The sequence below is a fragment of the Hyposmocoma kahamanoa genome, unplaced genomic scaffold (genome assembly GCF_003589595.1).
Source record: "Hyposmocoma kahamanoa isolate Upper Pololo Valley unplaced genomic scaffold, ASM358959v1 63, whole genome shotgun sequence".
NCBI classification, from domain to species: Eukaryota; Metazoa; Arthropoda; class Insecta; order Lepidoptera; family Cosmopterigidae; genus Hyposmocoma; species Hyposmocoma kahamanoa.
In genome coordinates this window covers 20,444,445-20,456,432 of record NW_020653851.1, presented here as the reverse complement: position 1 = coordinate 20,456,432, position 11,988 = coordinate 20,444,445, and the positions used below count along the sequence as shown (strand labels likewise).

General features: G+C 38.7%; 1 protein-coding gene across 1 annotated transcript; it reads left to right on the top strand.

Annotated features, from left to right (window-relative positions):
- The first annotated feature begins 326 nt into the window (after positions 1-326).
- LOC113230549 lies at positions 327-2,651 on the top strand. The gene is made up of 3 exons (XM_026464540.1): positions 327-384; positions 1,337-1,808; positions 2,529-2,651. Exons 2-3 carry the CDS (start codon positions 1,340-1,342, stop codon positions 2,573-2,575), a joined length of 516 nt encoding a protein of 171 aa, XP_026320325.1. The 5' UTR covers positions 327-384; positions 1,337-1,339; the 3' UTR covers positions 2,576-2,651.
- Positions 2,652-11,988: the final 9,337 nt, after the last annotated feature.

Below are 11,988 nucleotides of genomic sequence, written 5' to 3'. Positions count from 1 at the left end.
ATAAAGTAAATTGGGCTTTTTGTCATAAAAGCTGCATACTGGATTGTATATTAGAGTAAATTGTAGACTATATAAGTAACCCGTATAAGACATGTAAACAATTGACTAAGTATGATCAAGTATCAGATTAACCAAAACCGCAACACTTCAGATCACATTCACGATAACGCACATAAATACTTGTTTAGAACCTGTAGCATTTAATATTAATACAAAAAACAATGGCAAAAAACTGAAGAGCTAAAATATGACATAAGCGCGAATGTTGTACGTGTCTATATAAAAGGTAGGTTGGGATAAGCTTGGCATAGTTATTCAGGATGGCGCGGCTTGCAGTGGCTGTCCTCGCCTTAGGGCTCGTTGTCTGCGCCTACGCAGCGCCAGGTAAGCGTTATAGGGAATCCAATTCTTTAATTTGAATAATTATAACATTTGTTCTTTATTTTTTTATGATACCAAAGGACAGAACGAACAAGTCGTACGCCCGATGTTATGCGACACACCTGTCCATAACAGTTGCAGGCACACTCAGAGCTTTAAATCGCAAAGATCTGAGAAACACCGCTACTACGCGTGTCACCTTCAAACATAAGTTCACAAGTCATATGTGCCAGTAATTTCACCAGCACCCACATCCATAATGCTCACATTACAGCCTTTTTTTTGACGGGGGGGAAATCTTTATAGATACCCCTGACCCCAGGGAGACTCAGGTGTTATGTGGGGATCCTCCCTCCAGAGTGGAGGGCCTAACCCACTAAAACTTGCGCCAGGGCTCCCGCGCCAACGGAAGGGCGAGTTGGTTGTCCTCTGACCCGCCCCCCAGACGAGTGAGTCCGTGCAATGCAGGCTCGCTGTCCAGAGCCCGCTGGCCTCACTAGGGGATCAGGCGATCAGCGAACTGCCTTCGCCTTCTCCCTGTACGTCTGCGCCGAAGCGGGTGCGCGTCTGCCGTGTCCTCTCGCACCCGCTCCGCGGCCTCCTTTTGCGACATAACCTCTCCGCAAAAGGAGGCCACCACCTCTCAGGACTCCTCGCTACCGAGCATGGCGGCAACCACGCCCGGCAGCGAAAAGTCCTGCCCTATTGTCCCCGTCCTCACACTGCCTGGCGGCAGAAATAGATTAAGTTGTTGTACTTCCCTGGACGTACTCTTTCACAAGGCGCTCTTCTGCTAGTGAATGTTTCACTGGTTAACTAAACGTTTCCTCCTTGGGAACACTGCTCCTATCTACGTATAACTTGAAGATGTTTTTGTAGTCTACTTACTACCATGACCGATGTTTGTATAAATCAATATTATTGGTGTTTTTAGAATTTTAAATCTAACTTTCAGGCTATGGTGGTTCAGGCAATCACGGAGGCAGTGGAGGCGGATTCGGCGGAGGTGGAGGTTTTGGAGGAGGCCATGGCGGTGGTGGCGGATTCGATGGAGGCCATAGCGGTGGTGGCGGATTCGATGGAGATCACGGCGACGGTGGCGGACACGGAGGAGGCTACGGCGGTGGCGGCGGGTTCGGTGGAGGTCACGGCGGCGGTCGTGGACACGGGGGAGGCCATGGCGGTGGCGGTGGATTCGGTGGAGGTCACGGCGGCGGTGGCGGTCTCGGCGGAGGCCATGGCGGTGGCGGTGGATTCGACCGAGGTCACGGTGGCGGTGGCGGATTCGACGGAGGTCATGGCGGTGGTGGCCACTCGGGTGGAGGTCACGGGGGACATGGCGGCCACGGCGGTGGAGGGTACTCGGGTGCCAGTGCTAGCGCTAGCGCCAAATCCAGTTCCGGTTCCTTTAGCGGCGGTGGTTACGGGTGAGTTAACGACACTTGAATTGATCCTTAAATCTAAGAGCGATTTCCTGCAGGGCTAAAAAGGCCGTATTGGCAGACTCATAATATGATTAATTGATAATACATGTTATGAATTTCTTACAATTTATATAACGCAATTCATCTATTTGGCAGTGTTCTACCTCTATGGAACACTGTTACAATTCATATAACGCAACGAATTGCGTTATTTGTTTTGTATGAAAATCCATAATATGATATGTCAACGAAATATATTATGATTATGCCAATGCGGTCTTTTTAGCTTGATTTTGATTGCCTCTCCCGGTCGGAAACTGCGTCTTTTCCGAGTCGAGGCGCACAATTGCGATTCTCAACTGGCCGATCGGAAACTTTTCTCATTTGTAATCGGAACAATAGTTAACTCACAAATTAGAAAAATATAGTAGGAATCCGGTTCATCTTCTCGCTCAGAAACCCATCTGATTTCGAGACTACCCGATCGGTTCAATTCCGATTTGTATCAAAATCAGCATGCTGGTCACAATAGCGCTCTCATAGTTTTCAAATATGGTTACATTTATATTGTACGTTATTTGATACACAGGGTTTCCCTAGTGCGGGGCTATGTTGAGTGTGTGCGTTATGATACGTAATACAGTCAACTTAGTATTTGGTAATTCGCCTTTATGATACCTCATACTTAAATTACGCACTAATTTTGTTCTTAATTTGTTTCAGACGTTAAATACCGAAGAAAGAACAGCCAAATGCTCAATGTGATATAGATTATTGTTATGCCATAATGTTGCATGTTACATATTATATATATATGTAAATAATGTAAAAAATAAAACCATTTTTTTAATATAATGCTCTGTATATTTTTTAAGTATTCCTTGTTGCGCAATCTTTAGCCTAATTACTCTTAAATACTATCTAACAATAATTAAAAACTTAGGTTTTCGCGATTGTTGCACATAGGAAATGAAACTATTTTCTCGGATCTAAGTCGCGTCTGTTTTTTTTTCAAACAAACCAATCTTCGGGTTTAAAATAAAAAATAAATACACACAATTTAGTAACGAGAAAATAATTTCATTTCCTATAACACATTTTTTCTAGGATTCGTCAGCAAATTCGATACTTTTACTTAACTGATCACGAATTGTATGTATTTCATTTACTGAGAAATATTTGGATACCAAAAAGCAATATTTAAATAAAATTTTCTGTACAAAATTTTATCCAAAAAAATTAATATACTGTCTGGGAAACCCAAGAGCCGGCAGCTACCTTGCCCAATGCATTAACATAACAATACAAAGAGGCAATGCTGCCATTATCTTTGGCACCTTGCCGCGGGGACCCAGTTTTAATCATATAATTAAAAAACCCTGATTTTACTTTCTAGTATTTAAGTTTTTATTGTCTTTTTTAACCGACTTCAAAAAAGGAGGAGGTTCTCAATTCGACTGTATGTTTTTTTTTGTATGTATGTTACGCGATAACTCCGGTATTTGTGAACAGATTTTCATGATTCTTTTTTTGTTGGAAAGGGGGTACTTCCATAGTGGTCCCATTTCATTTTGAAGAAAATCATCCACCTCGAAGGGGGCTGTTCACGCATGAAGATTCATTTTTATAAATAGCGCCTAACTTTAATTTAGGAACAATTACTTTAATGGTTGATTTTGCTATTTCTCCCATTCAAGGCGTTTTTCTCTCAATATACTTTGAGTAGTGTCGTAGTGAGAACCTATTTTTATTGTCTCCAGTGTCAAGTCCTGTATAGTGGCGAACTAGGGGATATTTCAATAAAACTTAGCAAATAGCCGTAATTCCGCGTACTTTTGAGGTCGGTTTTTTTAGTACTCTGTACTGAGATTATTACCTTGCCTGTATATTATCAAGATAAAAATAGTAAATTTCTATACCCATTTAAAGTTTCGAAAGATATGCCTACACTAAATTCACAACGAATCGCAGTCGTTGTGTAACCGTTGTGATAGAAGAGATAAAAGGTTACTATACCACTTAGATTGTGTAATTTATTGAATTTATATGAAAATTAGGATTGTATAGAGTGACCTGCCTTACATGCTTATATATTTCTTCTTTCTTGAACATAAGACATGCCAGTCCCTGAAAAATTATTTTGCTTCACAATCTACACATTACAAGCAGATACCAAACGAGTTTCTAATCAACGTTAGCTTTCATATTTTCGCTGAAGGCTGATGAAGCGGCTACAGCAGAGGCTGATTATTTGACGAAGGAGCGTCCTCGTCCATCACGGTTGTACGCCAGCTCGCGACTGCCGCTATTGCCGTAGCTGCTGCAATGATTAACAAAGAAAATGCCTGAATTGCGTTATAAATTCATTCTTCGATGTAGTCTAACTTATTAGACGTACCTAAGTATAACTGATTTGTTACTGCAATTGGAATATCAATGAATATTAAAGTTAAGTCTACCTTTACTCATACCTACTTCATATCAAAGCAGTTTCCTTAAAATTGGGGAAAATTCATACTTGTGAAGAGTTCGTCCAGGGTAGTGCTGCCACCTTACCTATTTCTGCTGTCAAGCTGTAATGTCAGCATTATTGCGGTTTTGAGGGTAAGGGTGCTGGTGAAATTACAGGCACATGAGACTTGTCAGGTTATATATCAAGGTGAGAGATGCAGCGGCAGTGCCCCTCATATCTTTGCGACTTAAAGCTCTGAGTGGCACTGCAACTGGACAAGCGTGTAGCTTACCATCAGGCGCACGACCTGTTCGTTCCGTTACAAAAATTGATAGTAAGGGCGCCTTCAAATTGAACGCTTACAGCGCAGCAGATGTGCCTCTATTAATTTTCATATCATGTAATTTAGAAGCGCCATTGCAACACACATTTTTGCAACACACATTTTTTCAGTTTTTGCAGACATTTTTGCAGTCACAATGAGTGAACTAAAAGTTACTGAAACGTCACAGACTGCCGCACCACTGAACCGCCACAGCAACGCTTCTCTTCTTCTTCAAGTGCTTCTCCATTCGGAACTGTTGAAATTCCTTTGTTCCACGGTCTTGATACCGGTCCTACCAACCCAATATCGCAAACTCGAATTTTTTTTTTCCGAAATAACGTTCGAATTTTCATTACTCCGAAAACCGAATTATAATAAAACCGTCGTTCTTTTAGGATATGTTGGATGTTTATCGGAGACACGATTAGATTCGATTAGGTTAAGTAAGGTTTTAGAAAAAGCATTTTCCTTTCAAAATCACATTCGAGATTATGAAAATTCGAGCTAACGTTATTTCTGGAAAATGTCATTTCGAACTACTGATAGGTGACCCGGTCCACTCCTTGATGTTACGAAGCCATGACATTTTCCTCCTTCCAACCTTCCGCTTCCCAGCTACTTTGCCCATCAGCCGCGCGTCTACGAAAGTCTAATTTGAAGGCGCCCTTAGGTACATAATATCAATTCATATAACGACTCACCCCCTGCCAGAATACCCACTGCCGCTGCTGCCACCATTACTGCATCCGATCTCATCACTGTTTACGCTCGCGTCACGCTCGTCGCTGCCGCGCCCATACCCGCTGTCGCCGTACCCGCTGTTGTAGCCTCTCTTCACCCTTAAATCTACGCACAAACCCGCAACTATGTAGGCACCTTTTTTAATATTACTAGGATTACTTTTTGTGTATCTGAATTGGATAAACTTCGAATCACAACACACATGTTTGGATTGCGTAGTTCCAGCATTGTTAAGGGAACATCAAGGGGGAGCATGTCCCAAGGCTATGTAACACGGAGGGAAAGTACTTTAACTATCGTAGATGGGAAATTTTGTTTCATAAAGACACAACATTATTTTTTAAAGTTAGTAATACTGCATTGAAAGTTTTTTTAAAAGTTGCTTGCTTCTCCTGGGAAACTTTTTTTTGTATGTATGTTACGCGATAACTCTTCTTTTTGTGAACCGATGTTGATAATTTTTTTTTTGTTGGAAAGCGGGTACCTCAATATTAGTTACATTTAAATTGGAAGAAAATATTCCACCTCTAAGGGTGGCAAACTAGGGGATGAATCACTCCTGAGGTCGGTTTTTTAGTACTGTATACTGAGATTATTATGATACCGATTAAATAGAGTCAATTTTACCGGGTCACCTTAGGACGTGACAGAATCATCAGCGTCGTAGTTCGAGTGAACTGCGACATAATGCCGAGTCAGGCCTTTTTGCGAGTACATTACTCTCAACTCTACACCCCGACACAACATAACACTCCAGACCATACCCGCAAATTTAAACTAGCCTTTTTCTTTATCATTAACATAGTACCCACTGTTAAGTAATTTTCCTAAGAATTTCAAATAGGTACTGGAAATTTTTCCGGAAATAGCCCGAAAAATTGAAAAAATATAACTTCGAAGACACTTATTGTTTTCTACGTTTAGAAATATCTTTTGAAGTTTTATTTAGCGTGAATTACAAAATAAACTTGTATACCTAAACATAGAGAAAAACGAGATTTAAAATGATTTCACGTAGAGGGAGAATCTGCGTGATTTCATAACAACGAAAAAAACCTATTTAATGGCTCTATCGTTTTCGTTCAGTACCTTCAATTTTTAACAGGCGTCAACGTCAAATGTGAAAAATTAATGGAGAAATATGCCGAAAAATATTTATTTATCTGAAAAATATGGTTTTTTCAAAATGGAAATTTTTCCATGATCCAACACTAACTGTGCCAATGTCATAACTTTCTTAGTAATGTAATGTACTGTGATTCAGTAAATAAACGAGTTATCTATCTAATTCCTTATAAGTGACAGTGTCTTAAATTAAAGGAACACCGTTCACTTATAAAAGTTATTTAAAAAAGATACAAACTTGAAATTGCTAAATTATTCTAAGCTAATGTGTATGTATCTACGGTATTTGCAATTATCAAGTGTTCGAAATGTGATCCATCTTCTTATATGCAAATTCTCAATCTTTTTGATCTCAAATAGATTGAGAATCAATCTATTAGTTTGCAGCTCGTAATTTTTTCTATAATATAAATCAAAAAGAAAGATCGGATACATAGACTGCGTCCGTGGCCGAACGGTTGCCATGCCGGACTGCCACGCAGAGGTCCCAGGTTCGATTCCCGGGCTGGGAGAAATATTTGTATGGTCTACATTTATTTCTCTCTTGAGTTTGCGTGTAATTTGTGGTTGTCTATCTGTGTGTTCATGGCACCCACGACACAGGGTTTCCCTAGTGCGGGGTATGTTGAGTGTATACGTAGATAAATTCTTGACGTCTGCTGATTCGTTCTGGAACTCAATTGGGAAAGCGGGTAGCCCCAATCTAGAAATTAGGTGCTGGTTCGAATCCGGCCGGATCGAAAGAATTTTTCTTTGTGTTTGTTCGATGTTTGTATCAATAATAACACCTAACTAATGAAGTATTTTCACAAAAAATATGAATATCATGGTTATAGAAACATGATATTCAGTCATCTCAATACAGAGTACTGAAAAAACCGATCTCAAAAGTTCGTACAATTACTTCTATTCTATACAGCCAAGTTTTATTGAAGTCGGTTTGTGCGCCATCGGAAAGTGCGCGAAACCGGATTCATCACCTCCGTAGCTTGCCACCCTTAGAGGTAGAATATCGTCGCCTTAGAGTGAAAACCTCGCATAGGTACGCATTTTGACATAGTTCGTTTTCACTAATTTTTGTTGAAGAAAAACTTACTAAACTTCTTGGTCAATATAATATTAAAGTAATATAGTATCTGCAAGAGGTATAATTAAAATTCAGACTACAAACATTATTGCGTTTACTACATTTTACACCACATTATTATCTTCGTCCTGAAAAATTACATAGAAATCACACACGCGGTATTAACTCCAGGAGCCCAATCGCGCTGTTCAAAGGTTTAACCATTGAACGTATGAGTTTTAATTTGGTAAATAAGTAGTTTTAGCCTCGATGTAGCTGATGTCATTGTCAATCAATGTCAATGGTGTCCCTCCCTCTAAAAACCGAACGGGCACGAGTCTAATCCTCATGTAAGACGACGATATTTTTTTCAAAATTAATTGATTTTTAAAAAAAGAATCATCAAAATCTGTTACCGTGTAACATACATCCAAAAAAATACAATCGATTTTTTTTAAGTCAAATCTTTTTGGTTAATAAACTGACGTAGTGACTAAATACTTACCAGGAAAAGCAATAACATTAGCAGCAACCATCACTACCAAAAACAATAACGAAATCGTTCTCGACATGGTGCTGACCATCTGACGGACTGTGTACAAATTTTCTGGATTAGCCTTTTATACGTAGAGCAATGTGACAGGAAGGTTTAGATGCGGCGAATTGTCGCAATAAATGCGAGACGGTCACACCGAATGTCACATTTCGGTGACACGTTGATGGACATACAAAGGAATTTCGCTCATTTTGATTTGAGCAGACGACGAGACAGATGTAATTCGTGTAATATGAATAATTTCTAGTATTTCTGCGCCCTTGACTTTTTGGAGGTCAGGAGTTGAAGTTGATTGAGTTATTTATTTGGCATGAAGTGACGACTAAATTATCCGTACTGAATACTAAGTGTACAATGTTAAGGTATTTTGTTATAGATCAAAATTAAGTAGTGATTTATTGAAATTATACAAATCACTACTTAATTTAACCTTTACAGAGTTTCATCGTGTCTGTTACATAAAACAAAATCAATTTATTGTGCCAATATACATAGTTCATATACTTTATGGGTTCCGGCCTGAAATAAAAGATTTATTATTAATATTATTATTGTATAAAGTTCTTATCACTAATATCAGGTTTCTTACCACGGTATGACTTTTTTTATTTTCCCGATATTTGACTCACACTATATTTCACACGATATTTCTTCACAATTGTCGATCGTATGAAGGAACACATCCGAGCAGTAAAACACAATGATACACAGAAGTCGGCTATAGCACAACATCTCACACAGACTGACACTAACCACTGGATCGAGTTGCATAGCCCCCAGGTACTCTCGACCACGGTTGGTACGAGAAGCCATAGAGATCACGAAGTACAAAACATTTAACCGCGATGATGGTTGTAAACTGTCCAGTGCATGGAATCCGGTTCTTAGTGCGTGCAGTAATAAAAACAAAAACACCTCGAGTTCAGTTTCGCGTGTGGATACAGTGAGTGTGGTTTGCGTAAAAAAGTGAGTGACAATGGTAACGCCACAACAAATCGCGATGAAGGTAGTCGTCGACAGCACAAGAGGGTAGACAGATATTTCTGCTCTTAAAGCTGTCATCTGCCGCCGTCCAGTCAACCCGTGACCATGGAGCGTGCAACCGTTCCGAAATATCGGGAAAATAAAAAGAAGTCATACCGTGGTAAGAAATCTGATATTAGTGATAATCATTTAGTGAATAACCACGAAAGTCTTAAAATCTATATTGTATAAAGTTGTTGCTTAAATGCAAACATAGATAATATTATAAAAATGCTTAGGAATAATGGATAAACCTACAAATTCAATCAAGTTTGACAAGGTCCTTGCAAAAGAAGTCCGTTATCTACCCAGAATGCTGCGAGAGGCCATTGAAATTAAAAAACATCCTAATTTCAACAGGGAAGATGGTTTCTCCGTACCAATTTGGGAGCCAGTATTTCCTTTGATGAAAAATTCCAAACAGACATAGACTGCAGTACTAATTAATATGTATATAATTTATTCTAATTTCCATTATTAATTAATAATAAATTTAATTTAATAAAAAAAATCATATTAATTATTTTTTTAATGAATTGATATTCAATTTTTATTTTGTGAAATTACTCCACTAGTTTGTTATAATTATTAATACAAAGATCGAACACTCACAAAAAATTCCTTCGATCCGGTCGAATTCGAACCGACGTCTTCTTGCATACCGTGCCAAACGCTATACCAACTGAGCCACGGAACGAACGTAGTTTAGTTAGTTTAGTCGTAGCGCCATCTATGAGAAGTAGAAGAGAAGCCAAATACAAAGACACGACGCAAGCACATAGAAAAATTCGTGAGGTCCGTTGGTTCGTTCCGTGGCTTAGTTGGTATAGCGTCTGGATTTTTTTCAGAATCTATGAAAAACAAATAATAATAATACGCTCAACATAGCCCCGCATTAGGGAAACCCTGTGTCGTGGGTGCAATGGACACACAAATTTTACAAAAATTAGTTTGTCTCACTTTTGTCTTAAGTAAATATCTTTTAGTTGTTTCTTACATTATTTTAACGATGGTTTTATTGACGTGCACGGAATCAAATGTTACGTTCAGCAATAGTAAAATCTTGAATTTTATATGTTTTGAGATACAACACTGTTGTAATAGAGTGCGTCATAATGTATGTAATGTATACCAGCACAATGCTATTTATTTCACCATATTTACGTACAAGTCAACATTTTTTTAATTGTATACCATATTAGGGCTCCGTCACTCGCTCAAAGTTGCGCGATAAGTGCCTACGCTGAGTGAGCAGACGTCAGCGCAAGTGCCCATACAAGTCTTTCATTTATGAGCATTCGGCTCCGCACGACTGCCCACGGCGGTCAACGTTACTTTCACCTCCCTGAGCGCGGGCTTAGGTTCCTATTCCCTCGTAGGGAGCGCCGTCATTAGTCAGATTTACTAGGCTATTATAGCGTAGGTATTTTCAATTTTGTATGAGAGTGATGTATCTGTTACGTAATAACTATTAAGCAATCCGTGGCCATACTTCCTGTACAGTAGGCACGTTATAATTCGATAATTAAAATTCAACAGCTTAAAATTAAGTAGGTACTAACTTTAATTCAAACCTTTCATTTTATTTAATATTTTGTAAATTTGATCTATTTTGACAAAAATGATGAGGGCGATGAGTAAAAATTATGAGGGTATTAGTATTAAACGCCACCTACGTTTAAGTTCTAAATCAAAATCGTCTGTATTTCATAGGTAAGCAAATTACACTTAAAAACGTCATATTGATTAAACTCTGCAGCTCATTCGTAAGACAAATACCCCTGAAAAGGATGAGCAAGAAACTCTAGGTGATGTTTACGCCTTTACCTACGCCTATTTGTTATAATGATAAAAACATTCTACTTTTCATTTAGTAAATAATTTAAATTTGTTATATTAAATTATCTCCTATACTTACCATAGGTATGTACCAATAATGTACCTATATAATATAAGTTTCTTTTGGGAAAGAAAACAAAGACATTTTCATTTTCACTTGTACTTTATATCTTAGAAAACAAGAAAGGTTTAAACTTTTAACCATTTGTATAACTATAAAAATGGAGTCGCGCCACAATGTGAATTTTAATTCATTTGTGGTGCGAGTACCAACTCAACACCTGTCGACCTTCATGAGAGAAGACTTTTGGCCGAAGGGTGTCATATACCGGCGTTTCCGAGGACGGCTACCGGACACCCACGTTGCGTCACACGTCGAAGTACATACGTGTAAATAAATAGTGTTATATGTATATTATCATGTTATATTGTATTTATGATTAGTCCGTAAGGTATTTATTTAATATTTCTGTTATTGTTTTATTATATTATTGTTATATTATATGTATGTTAGTCTGTAAGGTATGTATCTATGGGTCCTAGTTGCCTGAAATAAATAAATAAATAAAAAAATAAATAAAATAAATAAATAAATAAATAAATAAATAAAAATAACTGCTATCGTCTCCGCTTCTGTTGCTACTTGAATCGTTTCTCAGATATTCCCAACCCTCATCGATCCCGCTACTCTTGCTGCCGCTGCCTTACAGCCAGTGGTTCAACTGAACAAAAGTAGGCATTATGAAAATGGGACTTTTTTATAATATCAAGTGACGGGACGAACAAGTCGTGCGCCTGGTGGTAAGCTACACGACTGTCCATAACAGTTGCAAAATCAAGACCTGAGGGGCACTGCCACTGCGCCCGTCACCCTGAGACATAAGTTGAAAAGTTGTATGTGCTTGTTATTTCACCAGCAGCCTTACCACATCGCTTACCCTTCAAAACCGGAACGCGGTAATGCGAACATTACTGCTTGGCGGCAGAAATAGGTAAGGTGGCAGTACTTCCCTGGACGAACTCTTTCACAAGGAGCTCTAGTGCTGCTAATTAATA